General features: G+C 41.3%; 2 protein-coding genes across 2 annotated transcripts in view; both read right to left on the minus strand.

Moving 5' to 3' along the window:
• Positions 1-10,810: 10,810 nt before the first annotated feature.
• Positions 10,811-11,734, minus strand: LOC146700740 (uncharacterized). Its single transcript, XM_085471424.1, has one exon. The coding sequence runs from the start codon at positions 11,595-11,597 to the stop codon at positions 10,959-10,961; it is 639 nt and encodes a 212-aa protein (XP_085327550.1). The 5' UTR covers positions 11,598-11,734; the 3' UTR covers positions 10,811-10,958.
• Positions 11,735-12,906: 1,172 nt separating this feature from the next.
• LOC146700741 (F-BAR and double SH3 domains protein 2-like) overlaps positions 12,907-18,782 on the minus strand; it is a 44,807-nt gene continuing 38,931 nt past the window's right edge. The window contains exons 15-20 of the mRNA XM_085470970.1: positions 18,528-18,611; positions 16,853-17,036; positions 16,545-16,768; positions 16,097-16,307; positions 15,945-16,009; positions 12,907-15,862 (exon numbers count right to left, since the gene is read on the minus strand). Coding sequence (XP_085327096.1) covers positions 15,779-15,862; positions 15,945-16,009; positions 16,097-16,307; positions 16,545-16,768; positions 16,853-17,036; positions 18,528-18,611 — 852 coding nt within the window. The 3' untranslated portion in view covers positions 12,907-15,778. The remainder of the gene's footprint in view (positions 15,863-15,944; positions 16,010-16,096; positions 16,308-16,544; positions 16,769-16,852; positions 17,037-18,527; positions 18,612-18,782) is intronic.

Below are 18,782 nucleotides of genomic sequence, written 5' to 3' on the forward strand. Positions count from 1 at the left end.
ACAAAATGCAAGAGCACACTTCAGTTATGCAGCAGGACAAATATGCAAAACACGAGCAAGTCCACCTCTGAATGGCTAGAAAAAAAATACAATTAAATAAAATTTAAAAAGGAAGGTTTTTGAGCGCTTTTATTGAATGTCCGGACTTAAATCAGACTGAAACACTTTGTCGTATCATTAAACAGGCCGTTCATGCTCAAAAATCCTCCAATGTGGCTGCAATACAACGATTCTGCAAAGAAGAACCGGACAAAATTCATCCACAGCAATGTGAAAGACTGATTGCCAGTTATTACAAACACTTAACTGCAGTTCTTTTATTCCAAGGGTGGCAAAACCAGTTATTAGGCTTAATGGGCACACAGGGTCATGTTTGGATCACTGAAACCCCGTACCTGTCTCACAAGACAGGCATCAGCATCCTTCAATTTGCTTTTTTTTTTCTTTGGAGTTCTCTGAATAACACTCAGTCTGGACCAGTGTACCTTCAGCGACCCTGTCACGGACAAATTGCCCCAGACAGCACATTACCAGAGCATTTTCTAACTTTGTTACAGGCAGTTTGACTCCTAGCCAGAGAAGAGTCAGCTGCTAATCAAAAGTGTGCATGCACATCCAGACCCTGCACCCTCATGGCAAGCATGACTGATTGTAGCCGGGGGAGTAAGTACAGATACTTTCTATTTCTATTTATCTACTAATCTCTGTCTTTTCTCCATCTCCCTTTTGGAAGTAATGTTCCACAAAAAAATCCTTATCTTGCAAATGCATTTAAAGATGCTGGCTTTAAATATCGGGGTGATATTTAGTCAAACATCTCCGGTGTTTCGTACAGATCCTAACTTTTAGTGTGATTTAAAACAGAGCTGCACGCACTCAGTACATCAGGTTACTGGACACACAAGAGAAACCCAGGACGAAAGCCCCCATGAAACAGAGAAACAGGAAAATGTTCTAATACTATTAATTATTATAATTATGATTATTATGTTATTATTATTATTGTCTCTTGGTCAATATTTACAGTTTCCCAAAACACCAAAAGGAACAACAAAATGCTCAGAATTACAATAAAATGAAAATAAAAATGCAAAGATAAAAGGTGAAGGATCTAACCCTTCCTCTTCCACCTCATCTTTCTTAAATGTTCTTACCTGTCATTACAAATGACTTCTATCAACGGATGTGGTCATTTACAGCAAAAGATCTTGGCTATACAGCTTAAAAGAACAATTTTTTGGTATTTTTGTTACCATCAAGATTTTGGAATTGTTCTCTGAACCTGAGCTAATTTTGTGTTTATAAAATAACTACAGTAGACAAAGAAAAAAAAGGGAACAGGGGAGGAATCACAGCTGGAGGATGAGCCTGGTATGAAAAAGGAGAACACTTATTTGAGCAGCCAGCTATCCCACATACTGATTTGACTGTGTCCAAGCCCAGTGTCCACTGAGTGCTGTGAGGAACGCTGCAAACTGTTTAATGATATTTCTCCACCAACTACATCCAAACTAAACGATGCAGAGATGAACGTCATGGATTTTCTTGGTAGCTCTGTGTTCTGACTCTTGTGACGTCATCGACTTTGGTTCATTCTGATGAAGCTGTTGAACATTCTGCTGGGGAAAAATGTCACTGGTGACTTTTAAACTTTTACAGGTGAAGCATTTTCCACAAATTCCATAATTCAAGCTTTGAATGAATTATAGTGACAGAAAGAGGCCACAAGATGGCGCCATTTGTCACTTAGTAGATACCACCTGTTGGCTGTTTGGTTTAAGTTCACACCTCTCCATGAGTGTTTTATATAAAGTTTAAAGTATTCCTCATGATTTATTTTTCCTTTCTGGCTGAATAAAATAAATTAACTTAAGGAAACTAGGGTGAGTCTTTCATCAGTAATTGGTTATTTAAAACACTTTACTACCTAAAGTGCATTTTTGCTGCTTTACATGTTTGCTGAACTGCTTCATGGGCTAAAAACCTTTTGATTACTTAGATGCTGACTCTATTGTTCAAATCAGATCTATACTTTATGTTTTCCATTTGGCTTTCCTGGATTGACACGTTTGAAAATAAAAGCATTCAGTGTGTCAAAATGTGTCGTGTAAGTGTAGAAAACTTCTGTTGTAGGGAAACAGGATAAAATGACTGTGTTTGGGGCTTGAGGATAAATCTGATCTAAAAATGAACTTGTGGAAGTCAGAACAAGATACAAGCTTGAGTGCAATACTCTGGTAAAACTTCATAATGGGGGTATTTAGGCCCCACATCTCGGATGTTATCTACACTCAGAATATCTTTTAGTATATTATTTGGGAACTTGGTTTGGTCTTGGAATAAGTAGTTAATCATAGATATCGATGACATGCTGTTGTTGAAACACTCTCTGTACCTGCAGTTTGGTTTTTCCAAAAATGTAACAAACAAAACAAGGCCACACATGTTGATGGCTGATTTCAACTCCACTTAACACAGTGACCAACGCAACCTCAGTCACACACTGCTGGTGACCAGCATGAGGAGGAGGTGCCAGGCTGTTGTGGCTGTGTATGGTTCTTCCACATGTTACTGAGGCTCCTACTTTTTCATGGCCACAACCCATATTTTCCTTACAAATGTGACACCATTTGAGGGGAAATAAACAGGCTTTCCAGCAGTATAAGATTTATTGCCAAGAAGCATGTTTACAACAAAGAGAAAAAAATGACCAAGCACTAACTGTCTCACTTTTTGTGCTCAGTTAATGTTTGTAAAAATTAGACATTGTCACAATCTGGCCAAAGCAGACTGTAGGGGTTGACAAAAAAAGACCCAAAACGCAGACTCCAAGGAACAGGGAACAAAACTTGAATGTTAACAAAAGGTGAGCCGTTTAATGAGGCTGGTAAAAGGTAAAAACAAAGGACAAGGCAAACCGAAGCAAAATTAACATAAACCTAAACTGGGAGAACTAAACAAAGAACATGGAAAAACCTAGAAACATGGTATGGAGAACATGCCGTGAACGACAGACGACCTGACAAAGAATGAACAGAAACACACAGACTAAATACACACAAGGGTGATTAGGGGGAGTGAAAACACACGGGGAAAACAGCTGACACTAGACTGACATGAGGAGACAAAGGAAGCAGATCTGACTACACTGACATAGGACACAGACTTTCAAAATAAAACAGGAAACATGCGACGCAGACATGACAATAGACACTTGACATAAGACATACAGCTTGAACACATAAAGGGCAAAGGGAGACTAAAACACAGCTGTAGAAGACACAAGGGGAATTGAAATAAACAAATGAGCTCAGATAACCTAAAGAACTTAAACATAACATCCAAATAAACTAAACCTCAAAACGCTGGGTCAATAGACCCAGGAACGTGACAGACATGAAGTCACTCAGTTTTATGATAAGGGGTGATATTATGTAAAGGTGAAGCAAGCATTAGGTCTCCCTGCAACCCTACAGATGGGAGGAAGCCCATGTTGCACAGGCTAGGAGAGGTACCAGGGAGGTTAGACTAGATGGCATGCTTCTGATACTCACTAATATCTAATGAAACGTGTGGGAGAGATACGAACTACTTACTCCAATGCAAGATTTAGCCTTCTTCAAGGTTTAGTGTGATAATAAAAGGCCGCTGGGGATCATTTCTGCTGTATGGCAGCACACATGGTGTCCAAAGTTTTCCAAAATTGGACAAACTGCAGAATGCCTGAATATGTATTTATTAAAAGTGCAGTCATTTTTCACTGTTTCACTTCAGAAGCATACATCTTTGCACAGATGATGTTTATATGTTGATTATTACTGACTTAGTGGATTAAAATGTGAACAAAAGCACATTTTAAAGAGTTTATATGCTAAAAAATAAATAAATAAATTAGGTGAAGGAAAAGATCTACTTACTTTTTCTGTGTTCCAGCCTCAGTAACTTTCACACAGTAACATCTGGTGTAATATTTACACCTCTGATGGAATCTCACAAGTGTTAGCCTTGTTTTGATACCACGATTGTTTACAGTTTGTAATTGCAGAGAAATACTCCATTTATTTTGGACATGTCATTTTTGAGCAGGAAGCTCAGAAAGCCCTTTGGGGCTTAACAGGTTAATTAGGTGTCTGATAATAATAATAATAATGGATACTTTATTGATCCCCATGGGGAAATTACTTGTTTTTCTGCATTTGACCCATTCACTCAGTGAAGCAGTGGGCAGCCCACTAAGCAGGCGCCCGGGGAGCAGTGTGTAGGGACGGTACCTTGCTCAGGGGTACCTCAGGGTAGCCGTTAAGTGGATTCGAACCGCCGACCTTCCGATCATGGGGCGACCACTTTACCTACTGAGCTATCCCTGATATTTATTTATGCTAATTTATAGTTAAGTTAATGAAAGAAAAATGAAAGCTTAGTCTACTGTTAGCATATTTATTTGAAAGGGCATTGTGTTACTTTGTGTTACTTTGTTTACATAATTCATCAGTGCAACATTTTCTGTAAACTCAGTAAAGGTCTGGATGTAGTGCAGTAACCACCAGAGGGAGCAGCATGTGTAGATTTGAAATGTCAAATTTCCAAATGTTGCTCTGGATGGGACACGCTATTGTTTTTCACTTTTTCCTTCTGAGTATTTGTTTCCTGGGTTTGTTCCTGCTGCTTTTATTAGAGATGGATTTCTTTCGATGCCTTCTACTGGAACATCAACCACCTCCTCATCTTCCTCTTCCTCGTCATTCTGACGGTTGTCCCCGTCAATATCATGTGGCAGCCGATTAATAAATTGACCCAGAACACAGAGGTTTTCTTCAATCAATAGACCGCACAACAGAACGATTTGCAGCAGTGTAAAATGGAGTTCATCGACCCCTACACCAACATCATTTTGTCGTCCGTCTCCTCTCTCCATTTTCTTTTAGGATAAAACAGTCTGCTACATAGACTGGAGGAAACTGGTCGGTACAGCTGTCAAAAGTTAGCTGACTGGTTTCAAACTTTTAAAATGTCCTTGAAAAGGCTTTTAAATCTCTTTAGCAAACTGTTTAAAAACACGGAGCAAATGTGGACTAATTGCTACTGAGTGCTGTGAGGAACGCTGCGAACTGTTTAATGATAATTCTCCAACGTCATAGATTTTCTTGGTAGTTTTGTGTTCTGAGTCTTGTGATGGTATTTCTTTTGATGTATCTGTATTCTATAATGCTTTGGTGCGACTGGATCTTTTTGCATGTCTGCTCCACACGCCGCTGAGTCTATCTCAGGAAATTGGCGGGAGGGGAGCATTCGCGCACAGCGTTGACTAATGGTGCTTACAGTCTACAGACAGCGTTTCCCAGCATGCACTGCTGGAATCAGACTTCTCTGCTTCTGCACATGTAAATAAAGAATAAGAAGATGAAGGCATGCCGCGGAGCCTCCAGTCAGGTCGCTGCTGTCTCTGAAGAGTACTTGGCAGCATGTGCAACATCCATGAAGAATATCTAATCATTTACAATCTCACACTGAGATAAACTTCTGCTGTGTTTGCTGTGCTTGTTTTAAAGAGGATGTTGACCTCATAATACATGCGAACATGACAAAACATTCAGGCAGACATAACAAGTGTTTGTTCCGAGTGTGCCCCTGTCTGTTCATCAGAGAATCCATACAGGAGAGAAACTGCACTGTTGCCTCACTTGATGCAAATGTAGATATTACCTGAGATATTGTAGAGATAAAAAAGTAAACAGCTCATTTATGGTCCACTGTGCACAGGTCAAATGAGAAGAGAGACCATGTCTTCAGCTCGGTGTGCCAGGGAGCCAAGGGTGCCTGCTTCTTCTGACAACCGACCTTATTGTGCTCAGTTTTTTAAATTAATGCTAATGGAGAATATTTCTTCCTAGCTACTGCATGTTTTTCAGTTATGATAAAACAGCTCAACAGTTCAGATTATTTCCTTTGCGACTATCTACAGTGACCAGCAGAGGTTTAGCAGTCTTTCAGTCACTAAGTCCCCAGGGCTGAGGGCACAAATTAAAAAAGGTCTGGACCACCACCATGGTTCAGCACCTCAGTAATGTATGGAGGGGAAAAGAGCTCCAACTAGAAAGAACCATTTGTGGTTGTGCACTCTGAGTCTACTCCTGAAGCCTGCAGAGCTCAGCATTTTTCTGAATCCTGTTTTCTGCCTCACACATCCATCGCCTCTCTCCTTTTCTGCACCATGCACATTTTGTAGCAGTTTTGCTCAGAGCTGAGGGTGAAGTTGCACTGTGATGATAACTGCTCCAAGTTAGAGGAAGAGACAACAGTGTTTCTAGATTGCAACACCCTTAGCTAGCAGACCTTGTGATATTCATATCAACTTGTGCATTCTTTCCATTACTGATTAAAAAAATTTCACCCACTTTTCAGTGAAGCACTTTTGATGTTGTTGGATATTTTTAGGCTGCTTTGCAGAAGATGCAGCATTTTTAATATCCACCTGCAGAGTTTTCAAGTCAGGTCACTCCAAAATATCCTGCTTGTGTTCCTTAAAGTAGATCATGGTGCTTTTTTTTAAATTTGCAAAATCATACAAAACGTACTCAATTGAAAACTGATACAGTTTTGTGTTTCGTTTAAATCACAGATGCTACATTAGACATGGTTATTTGTTCTGTCTCTTAACCATTTAAAAAATTATGGGACATATTTTTCCAACAGAATTGAGAAGATGGCATTGTGAATTTTGATTCCTTTGCATGTAGCAGCTGTCTTTGGAGAAACTGTTAATTCACTTCACTGGATTGTGTTGATATGGTTTTAAGGAAATGCTTGAGACAAAAATGGATGCATATATTTAAGAGATGCTGTTCATGTTTTTAAGACCTAAAGTGCACTGGTTAAACTATTTTTTCATGTTTCTTCATGACATAATTATGTCAGAAGGACATCTACTCATCCATCTATCCATATCTTGCTGCTTATCTGGGTTTGGGTTGCAGGGACAGAAGGTCCAAGCAGAAACATAAAGACCTTACTCACATCTCCTTCTTCCAGCAAAATCTCAAATTACATCACTGACAACACGGCTGATGTATTGAAGTGATGCTCCTTTTTCTTCATTATAACACTGAAGCCTTTGTGAAGCTGAAACAATAACCAAGGTGAGAAGTCTCATTTGTGTAAACATTTAGAAATGAACTCTTTACAAAAGCTCAAACAAGTTATTTCATTACATGTGCCTTAGCACAGCGGTTCCCAACCTTTTTTGCGCCACGCACCGGTTTATGCCCGACAATATTTTCACGGACAAGCCTTTAAGGTGTCGCGGATAAATACAACAAAATAAAACTAGTACCGGTACCGAAAAAAAGAAGATTTATTCATAACACACGTGAAAAGACCCAGGAAAACTGAGTTAACGATAAAAACGATAACAAAATAACGCTGAAAACTGATAAAAACACTGAAAACCACACATTTCATACCTGAGCCTCAACTCTCGCGGCCCGGTACCAAACGACTCACGGACCGGTACCGGTCCGAGAGTTGGGGACCGCTGCCTTAGCATGTCTGACACTCAGCACTGCATAACTGAACTGTATTGAAAGTGAACATTCCCACAAGATTTAACATGTTTTGCATAAAATACAAGCTGCATCAGAAAAACAATGCAATTTTAAATGTATCCAGTTTAAAGTTCAATAATTTTCCGCTTCATTGCCATAAAAATATCCCAAATGACCTCACCTAATGACATTACTCACCCACTCCATCCTCCCCTCTTTTTTCTCTCAATTACCTCCTATAAGGTCTGTGTGTAAGGAAAACAAGGAATACTGTGGCAGTGAAGTTGTAATATGCACTCATGCCAGTAGCAGTTTATGAAGAAATAAAATTAATACTGATTAGAACTGAGTTCAGCTTATTAGTTTGAGCCTCCACACCAGTCTCAGTTTTTCGTGTGACCCACTGGGAAAACGAATAGTCCACCCTGGTATGGTTTGCAGACAGTGAATATTTGTTATTAATCTTGTACACCGTATAAATGCCTCACATTTTAATCAGGCTTCCTGTAGAAACAAGATGCTGCTGCGTCTCTGCTCACATGGAGAGGCAGAGGTTGAGGTTGTGTGTGAGAAATATATTACTATGAATTACTAGGCTAACAATTACACCAAACTGCCAGGCTTGACAGCATCTGAAAAGTAAAATGAGCATAAAATGAGCAGCTTACCCAACCCAACCCAAGTTAAATAGTATCCCACAAGTAGCTCATTTTACTTTTGCTCCCCCAACTTATTTAATCAACCAGCCACAGTGTGGAGCTGACATTCCAGTCAAGCTTAATCAAACAATTAAGCTCTCTCTTTCATAGATATAAATAACTGCTGCTAGCTATGATGTTTAAGGAGTGAATAGTGAACTTCTTTTAATGGTGTGTTTAATAAATTTTATTTAATAACTTGTGACCTTTGAGTCCCTTCCTTGCAAGAATTATGGCCAATGACGGAAATGTATGTATTACATTTAAGATTGGAAAACAATGTCAATGCCACAAACGTGAGTTGTCATATACATCTGTGAGTTAATCTGCACAACCGTGTGCACATGTGCTCTGTGCATGTACATACACAAAGAATTGACCTTCGTTACTTAAATTTGTAGCATTGCCTCTGTGCTGACTGATGGTGCTCAGTGGCTTTTGCTTCTTGCTTTTAAATCAGATGTCACTCTCAACATACATGTAAACACAAGCTACAGCAGCAAAGCAGTCTTAGCTGAGGAAACAAAGATACATTTCCTCATTTAATGTAAAATATTGTGGTGATGTTATGTTATATTAGGCAGGCAGCTGCCCAAATTACACTGTGACAATCAAAAGTATATCTATTTTGAACGCCTCAGCTGGAAAAAATTCAAAATGGTTTATAAAGTTGGCCACAGGTCTGTATGTAAATGGGAGTTAAAACATTGCTTCATATTTGGATATGTATGATGTTAGTGTTTCTAAAAGACTACTATTTTAATAAACACATTTTTTAAACTAAAAATAGACATTATTAAATTTTATACTTTTAACTACTGAATTGAACATAATATGAAATGATGTGTTTCCACTGTGGGAATGATGGATCCAATGACAAATAACTTTCAGATTAGTAAAGCTATATTTTTAATTTTTCTAGTTTTCCATTTCTATTTAGATGATTTAGATTTAGATTTAAAATGAACAGGATCATAACAAAATAACACCACTGCAAGTGTAAAAAAAATATGTTGAAATCAAATGGTATGTTATTTGAAATCAATATGAAACAATGACACATGCATTTTATCCAATTTTTTTTAGTTATTTAATTTTTCCCAATTGTCCAAATTAGTCTGTGATTGGCCTTATTGTCCAACAAATCATATTTATATACAAATATATGTGACTCTCAAATATGATTTAAATGGATCATTCCTCACTTGATGACGAATTATCCATTTAAATGTTTGCAGAGTCCTAAACTTGATGCCAGTGAACTTATCAGCAGTTGGTTTTAAAAAAAAAGCCCAAAAAAATCCCCTATGAGCAAGCACTTGGCGACGGTGGGGAGGAAAAACTCCCTTTTAACGGGTAGAAACCTCCGACAGAACCAGGCTCAGGCAGGGGTGGCCATCTGTCGCTGCCGAGTGGGCTTAAAATGTTCACTGTCCATACTATATCTATATATATCTTACTATTAAAAAAAATTATATTGTTAGGGTTCCTTTACAATGTCAGAAGGAGGGAGGCACTAAGGCACCGCCTTCCGCCCCTCGACGCCCTCGCGGTGCCCCCTCCTTCTGACAGGAACTTCCTACACACCAGGTATGAATGATGCCTGAGTGGACATACAAAACTCACAAGTTCCTGGCTCTCACGGCTCCTATGCAGAGGGTTAGTCGAAGAAGGAGGGGCATCGCGAGGGGCGTCGGGGGACGGGGGACTGTGCCTCACTGCCCTCCCCTTCTCCAAGAAACCCGTCTTCAACCGAGTCGAGAGAGCCGGGAACTTGTGAGGTGTGCATGTCCTGGTGAGCCTCCACCTTTTATAGGTGGGTGCAGCCTCGACTGTACAGAGACAGACCAGACCAGCTGCACCACACAGACACTTCAAACCTCATCTGAGGACAAAAAACATATACATACATATATATATATATATATATATATCTTACTATTAAAAAAATAATAAAGTTAGGGTTCCTTTACAATGTCAGAAGGAGGGAGGCACTAAGGCACCGCCTTCCGCCCCTCGACGCCCTCGCGGTGCCCCCTCCTTCTGACAGGAACTTCCTACACACCAGGTATGAATGATGCCTGAGTGGACATACAAAACTCACAAGTTCCTGGCTCTCACGGCTCCTATGCAGAGGGTTAGTCGAAGAAGGAGGGGCATCGCGAGGGGCGTCGGGAGATCTGAGGACAAAAAACAGAGGCTAAAAACTTAAGGTTATCTATGTAACCCCAGTTCTCTGAGTAGCATGAGTGAGTGTCTCACTATGGGAACGCCTCCTGCGTGACCTTATCAGAAGGTCAAATACCATTACGCCAGCCCTTACAGGCTGGCTAGGTGACGCCCATGTCAGGACGGGCCAGTGCCTCCCTATATAATAGGCTGACATAGCGTCACATGTCATTCAAAACAAGCCCACCTCTTCCTCGCTTCCATAGCAAGGAGGGCGGTCTGGTGAGACACTCACTCATGCTACTCAGAGAACCGGGGTTATATACATAACCTTAAGTTCTCTTTCATAGCATTCGTTTCGTGTTTCACTATGGGAGAAATAATGACTCCCGGATTGCCAGACATGCCTGTTAAGAAGACAACTGTCCCCAACAGCACTTCACAGGGGAGAGGCCCCCACCCGGGAAGAACCTGCACTGAGGACTGAACGCGCTAGGTTAGGTGCTGTCACATCTAACCTGTAAAACCTAGCAAATGTATGAGGTGAAGTCTAGCATGCAGCTGCACACACCTCCTGAATAGAAACTCCCCTAAAGAGAGCCCATGAGGTCGCCAGACCTCTAGTGGAATGTGCACGTAAGCCAGCAAGGGGCTGAAGGCCCCTGCTAGTATAGGCCAGGGCAATTGCTCCTACAATCCAATGGGAGAGGCGCTGTTTAGACACAGGCTTTCCCATATGTGGTTTAGCCCAGGACACAAACAGCCGGTCACTTCGTCTGACACTCTGGGTTCGGTCCATGTAAATGCGCAGAGCACGGACTGGACATAAGGTATGCAGCCGCTGTTGCTCCTCTGAGGAGAAAGGCGGTGGGCAAAAGGCCGGCAGTTCTATAGGTGAACATGTGCCGACAACCTTCGGGACAAAGGCAGGGTTGAGCTGCATACTGACCCTCGTATTATCCGAGGAGAACTGAATGCATGACTGATGCACTGAGAGAGCGTGGATCTCTCCCACACGTTTAGCAGAAGCTAAAGCAATTAATAGAGCCGTCTTCAAGGACAGAAATTTTAACTCAACCTGTTCCAGGGGTTCAAATTGGCAAAAGGAGAGCGCAGCCAACACTGTGGGAAGGTCCCACGATGGAGCCAACGGCCTAGACGTAGGCAATTTACGCCGTGCACCCTTCATGAAACGGCATATTAAGGGATGTTGGCCAACAGTCTTTCCCTCAAAACCAATATGGCAGGCTGAAATTGCTGCCAAATACACCTTGATGGTGGAGAAGGCTTTACCCCTATTAATCAGGGCCTGAAGAAATGACAGAATCACAGCCACAGAGCACTGAAAAGGGATGGCCTGTGATTCTAAGCACCAGATTTAAAAAAAAAACGAAAAATCTCAGTTTTCAGAAATACCCGTGTACGTGTGGACGTAGTCTACAATGTATCATTGTTTTTAAAAAGGCTCCAGTTCACTTTCCACAATGCTACGCGAAAACGGCGTCAAATGTATACGCTTTGGAGAGCGTTTTCAAAACGCTGCGCTTTCCTTGACCGAAAACGCTGTCTCAGTGTGGAAAGAAGGCCAAAACGGAGAGAAAAAGATGCGTTTTCAAACGAAAACGCATCTGAGTGATGAGTCATGATAGCATTACAGGCTGTTCACTTTTAAGTGTAGTAATTAGAAATATTGCAAAATAAAATACACACAAATATACTGTAAGAAAAGGCTTTTATTTTTTAGTATATGCTGAATTATCAGTTTCAAAGCTACTCTACCAGAGTTTCACTAAAAAATGAAACAAAGGATAAGTTTTAACCCTTTCATGCATGAATTATGACAACCTCTCAGCGAATAGCTTCTCTAAAATCAATAGAAACCCAACATTAAGTTCAGCTGAAGGTCAAACTGCAACAAAAAACTCTTTAATCAACAGTTTACGTTAAAAACGGCTTCTTTTTTTGGAAAAAAAACAAACAAAAACGAACAGAAATCCCAGTACAGTACAGTTCCTTTGTATCGTGCTGCTGCCACCTGCTGCTCTGGGGTGGGAACAACAACACTTTGGATTTGCGTTCGTTTTCAGCAACAAATGAGTTTTACTTTTGAGGCTGCAGTTTTTAGTTATGTTTATTTGTTGGATCCCATCAGTTTTTCTTCGAAGAGCCGAAAGACTTTCAGTTACTTATGATAAACTTTTTGTCTTATACAAACAGATAAATACAGAAAAGAAAGAAGAAAGCAAAGCTTGTATTCTATTTGATTTTCAAGATATTGAACTTTATTTTTTCTATTTCACCGAGTTCTTTTTTCCATGTACTTTTTGTCCAATAATTTTTTTAAATAATCAGATTAATGTTTATTTTAAAATTAAGAATTATTTATATTTTTTATATTTGCTATATACTGAGCTGAAACATCCTGTGTAGTCATGTAACACATTTTAAAATAATATATTTTAAACAGGTGGATGCAGGAATTAAGAGTTAAAACAGAGTCTTGTTCCATTTAAGCTATCTTTATTTCACATTTATTTGTACACAATAAATACAGTTAAACATCCATGGGTGTGTAAATACGACGCCTGGCAGCCTCCGCATAGCCGACGCTGTAAAACGTGGGAGTTTTTACGTCCTTTAAGAAAATGAATTTCAGATTCTGACTTGATGCATAATCGAGACCAGTAAACAGGTTAACAAAAAATTCTCTAATGGAAAAGAAACTTTAGTTATTCTTTTAATACAACAGGGTAAATGCAAACTTCAAAAATAAGTTTGATGTCATTCAGATCTCAAGGAGATCAACGAGAACGCAGCGTCACGGCTGACGGATACCTCTTTTCCTCTGATCAGATTCAGCTACAGTTTAATTGTTTTTGTTTTCTTAAAATCCTAATTCTAAAAACAAAAAAGGGGAAAAAAGCTGTGCCATTACTTGCACAGATATCCATCTCTAAGCTCTCCGTAAACTATCAATACGATCGATAAGTCATATCTCAATCAAAGACACTACAATGGCTATTTACGGCTAAATAACAGGAAGTATTGATACCAATACGGCTGGTAAACAAACATCAAACAGGAAATATTGAACAAAACATCCACAATACTGAAAAGGAATAAGAAGACATCAGAAAGTGCTTCACTATAGATTTTAAACTGGACAGCTAGCAGCTCAGGATGGTTTCCTCCTTAAAAATAAAAGGCATCTTTAAACTGCACATGCTCAGTGTAAACTGTCCTCCCCAACAGCAACTGTTACTGGCATCATTAGTGTCGTAAAAACAGTTTTTTTCTGTATTATGCAACATAAAAACAAAAGAGTTAGACTGTGTGTTTGTGTGTTTAAGTGCTATGTTTCCCACTTTAAACTTTTCCTAAACATTAGAAGGGGAAAAAAAGATAAGGGATCCAAAACAATCACAGGTAAAAATTGCCACTTTTCCCTTGTTTGTGTAACCGCGAGCGGTCACGTGTGTCGGCGGAGAGGACCAGCCTCTTTTCGAGACTTTTGGTTTGCTCACAAGTGCAGCTCTGTTGCATAGACGTGAATCTGATGGTGGTAACAAAGAGCTATGACGTGAGACACAACGGGGGCGAAATCATAACTATAACATAAAAAATTCTTTCTTCAATCCATAAACGAGGAGAAATTCTGCAGCTAAGGCATCCATAACACGATCAGTTAGAAGTGATGTTTTCCGACGAGCTGAAGGAAGAACTTATGTTTTCTTGCAGAGACTTTAATGTGAAACCAGAGCCAGGAGGCAGTTTATCTTAAACATAATCGACTAATGAAGCCAAAAAAGAAGTGAAAACATGTGCAATACCCGTGTGGAGCACGGGCAGCCTAAAGATCGCTCAGGTGAAAACAGAGAATTGATTTATGGTTTGCTGATGATGTAATTAGCGATAATCAGACTATTTTTGCTGATTACTGCTCACAATTTCTTTGTATTTTGACTTCAAACAACATTTTTTTTTTGCGATTAAGTGTCAACAGAGATACAGAAAAGTGGTTACACCTAAAAAGCAAGGTCACTGAAGGCAGCGGTGTGGTTGTACAATGGTGCTGTAACCTTGTCCTGTCACCAGGGGGCGACGTCAAAATATCTGCTGTTGTCTTGTTGGCCCTTGGCTTACGGTGCATTCCAGATTGAGTCGGAAGTCGGAATTCCTGAGCTCCCAGTAGTAATTTTCATCAACTAGTATTTCCTTCTTGGAAAGTCAGAGCAGCCTCAACAATCCAAGATGGTGACAGAGAACATAAACATAATCTGCTCTGTCACTCACCTGTATTTGTGAGTCATGATATGAGTCACACGCTAAGCACTTACCACATTCTATCAATGAACGTGCTGCAGCTAAAATAAATCCCATCTTACTTTGCTTTTCTGACTTTCCTGCTGGAATGCACAAACTCGGGAATGACGTCACTGCCAAAAAGGACCACAGACATCAGAACATTGACACAGCTGCCAGGTTGGAAAAGTGAAGCAACAAAAAAAATCTGTACTCTATTTACAGGCCACCAGGGGGCGACCCCTGCGTCTGCAAAAGACTTCTGGTCCTATAGAGGTCTCTGGGACCTCTGTGAACAGTTCCCTGATGTGTTCAAGGGTTCAGTTTCTCATTTCAGAACACAGCTGAAATTATCAAGACTCACTGAAGGGGTGTGAAATGTGTCTAAATCTAGGGAACAGAGGCCTGATCGACGATATGTTCTGCAGACTCGTGTCTTTGTTCGTAAACAGAAAAATGAAGGTAAAACACAAACGCTTCCTTCAGTTTGACCTCTCAAAGGTCAAGGTCAGTCCAGTCTAACATGTTTTACTTTAACATGAAACGCTGCTTTGACCGAGTCTCAAACAACAGAAAATCCAGGGTCTGCTCATCAGCTAACGACTCTGTTTTATGCTGTCGGTGTGTTAAATATCATGAAACGCCTCATTCAGTCAGCTGCATGTTCTTTAGAACCAAACTGGCTGCTCGAACTGATGAATGATACCACACTGAGCTCTCTGCAAGGGAACGAATGAGCTCGACTCCCTAAAATATCAGCCAGCGAGTCCAAACACACTGATTTTTACTAACGGATAAAATGATGTTAACTTTTCTATCAACTTCTTTTGCTCGTTATCACCTTATTAACTGTTCGGGGGTGAGAATGAAGCCTTGTACAAACTCTGGGTAAAGTAGTGTTGAGAAACAAGAACACTGAACGGGAAGTTAAAAGAAAAAGGCGCAGCGGTGTTCCTTCTCCGAGTGGGGGGGCTTCTTCCGTCTCCAGGCGTCTTCAGGAGTTTTTAAGTTTCCTTGGGTTTCCTTTGGGAGTGTTTTTACGAGTCCCTGCTCGAGGGGGTGCCGCCTTCACACCAGTGTGATCTCAACCTCCTCTCGCCGCTTCACCTGCCCGCGAGGATGCTGCTTCGGGGGCGGAGGTGCGGCACGTACCTGTAAAAATCCACCGGCTCAGTTAAAATGAAGATAAAAAAAGTCTGCTGCCGTTTACGTCACCACAGAAGGTTTTACTCACGGGTCGGATGGTGCCACCGCCGCTCTCCGGGTATTTGGGGGGTTGGGGGGAGCTTTGTGCTGGACCTGAAGAGGGAAGAAAAGGCAGATTATTATTCACACCGGCCTTTTTTCTTACAGATAACCACTCACAGACAAACCAGAGATTCTTACTGTGAAAGGGGCTTTTGTGTGGAGCCGGCGGCGGTCTGTGGTGTCCGTTGTGATAGGAGGGTGGTCGGCCAATGGGAGAGGCTGTGGCGCTGCAGGGACTCGACACTGGAGAGGACACGGTGGGGGTCTGAAGGGGGCTGCTGTGGAGAGGTCCCGGCTGGAAGGGACCACGAGGGGAGCGCTCGCACTGAGAGAGTGTGGACGGGGAAGCCTTCAACACAAACAGTGGACAGGTGTGCAAACTTTAATATTTTATATAAAATAAGAAGAAATAAATTATTTAACAACACAGGACTTAGTGTCATAAATAAGTTGCTACAGTAGATTCGTACTGCGCTGATGTAGAGGCAGCTGATCCAGGGGGGGGACACAGTGTGTGTGCGTTCAACCAGAAGAACTTTAATTGTGTAGAACATGAAATTTAGCGGCTAAGTCAGCGTGAGCCTACCTGTGCGCTGCCGTCTCTTTGCCCATCTCCATTCTCGCTGGCCACGGTGAGATCCTCCACAAGAACTGCGGGGAACACACCAACAACGCCGTTAAACTCGCCCTCCCAGAAGCCATCGTCCTCGTGGGTCTCTCTGCTGAGGATGCGGATGATGGCGCCTTCTGGGAACGACAGCTCATCTTCCGTTTGTCCCGCATAGTCGTACAAAGCCTTTGCGAATGAAACTGCAACACAGACAGTGGCAACGAGGGTATTAAACAAAGCAGGAAATCAAAACTCCGATATTATCTGGTGGAGGCGGATCTCACCACTGGAGTCTCCGTTGACGGAGCCGGTTGGGAGTTCGGTTTCAGGTTCGGTGGAGTTGCTGGAGGAATGGGATCGGGCGTCCAGCGCGGCCAGCGACTGCAGCATGCTCAGCAGGCTGTTGGAGGAGGGCAGCTGCAGGTATTTCTCCGGGACGTAGCCCACCTGTCCGCTACGGTTTCTGGCCTGGAAACACAGACAATGCACACAGACGATGACAACAGCCAAAAATGTTTCAACAGGAAAACTCCTACTGAGAAAAAATAAAGTCAGATGTAAAGAGTAGGGCTGTAACAATATCACTGCATCGTCGCCAGAATTTAATAACAGCCACAAAGAGAATAATAGGAGAGCTTTTGTTCTCTCTTCCTGAATTAACGAGAAATCTAAAATCCTAAACAAGCCTCTGCTGAATTCATGAAGCTTGATTTCATGAACACCGGTGGCCTCCCCTCCCGCTGCTTACTTATTTTCATTCAGATTGAAAACACTCAGAGGTATTGGGATCTCTTTTGGGGCATGCTGTGGGGAATCACAGCACTAAAACAGATCTATATAAATGATATTGCTCACATTTTTATGTATGATTATATTCATTAAAATAAATACCCCATTAAAACACTATATCTGTATATGAAAAGATAATCACCTAAGTAAATATACATAAAATATTGGCTCAACACGTGGAACATTTGCACAATGGCTCACAGGAAAGCCAGACTTATACAATAAACAAAAGTAAAACAGCAACAATGCACAATGTTCCTTCAGGGAAATGATCTGAAAACAACCACACACAAAGTACACAATGACTACACACCAGCAGCTCTGCAGAGGCGTTTATAAAAGAATGACTTCACACAATGATGGGAGCATCCACAGCTGACATTTCTACATTTAAGTATACACCACTGACCACCCGAAAAATGTCCTCAAAGACTTCTCAAATTTTCTCCCAAAGGTCCAGGAGCAACTTTGTAACAGTCTGTGACAAACAAAGTGAAAATGATAACTAAGTAGCTGGGAGATCATGAAATTAACATTTTATATCCATGACCAGGTCACTCCGCAGATCTAAAACTGATCAAGAGTCCACGAACCGCTGTTAAAAAGCAGAAGCTGACAAACTGTGATCGAACCGGAGCGCTGCTGAGGCAGGATTGGATCACCATCAATCAGGATTTGGCCCAGATTTTCAGTAGCTGCACTTAAGGTATGAATTTAAAAACTGCCTCATTCATGAATTATTGCATTCACAAACTTGGGTGCCATGCCCGCCCACCTGCCTGCCCGGCTGGGTGACGAGAATCTCCCATCAGCCCTTTACGGCTGTGAGGCCAAAAAAAGAAGCAGAGAACTGTGTATTTGTACATTTTTTGATTTGTCTTTATGTTCAGCAGAGCTTCTACCACCCAGGCCAACCTGACCTGCCTCAATGCACCGCACGCATTTTAGTTGAATTATTCTAATTCCTGAAGCCACATCAGACCAACTGATCCCAGAGAAACACTAAAACGTCCAGTAGATAGTCTGTACCGGTGCGAGTTCTTATATAAACTGAAACTAAATGTTTGTCAAACAGTCTAAGAGCCAGAGAGTGAACTAATACACAAAACAACCAACCCTCAAACAGGAGAGTGCTTCTGCTACACAACTGTGTTTGTGTTATTATTGTACCTTGACCCAGTCCTCCATGTCGCCATCATCGATGACCTCCAAGATTTCCTGCTCCTCGATGGTCAGCTCGTCCGGCTGAGAAGCCTGCAGACAGACAAACACGTTAATTCAAATTAAAGCTGCGATGTAACAGTTTAACCATCTTCATTTCACCCGTGATGTATATTTTTCAAATACCGCCACACTGGTGAACGGACAAAAATGCTCACTGTGGCTTCAATAACATCAGCCAGAACGCTGAAGAAAACACTGAGA

Source organism: Copadichromis virginalis, linkage group LG10 (assembly GCF_057382275.1).
Source record: "Copadichromis virginalis isolate Kocher_CV1m ecotype Utaka linkage group LG10, C_Virginalis_male_GT1.1, whole genome shotgun sequence".
In the NCBI taxonomy this organism is placed as follows: domain Eukaryota; kingdom Metazoa; phylum Chordata; class Actinopteri; order Cichliformes; family Cichlidae; genus Copadichromis; species Copadichromis virginalis.

Bases quoted from the DNA above. Each gene is read 5' to 3' on its own strand.
- LOC146700740 (XM_085471424.1), bottom strand. From the start codon at position 11,597: ATGAAGGGTGCACGGCGTAAATTGCCTACGTCTAGGCCGTTGGCTCCA.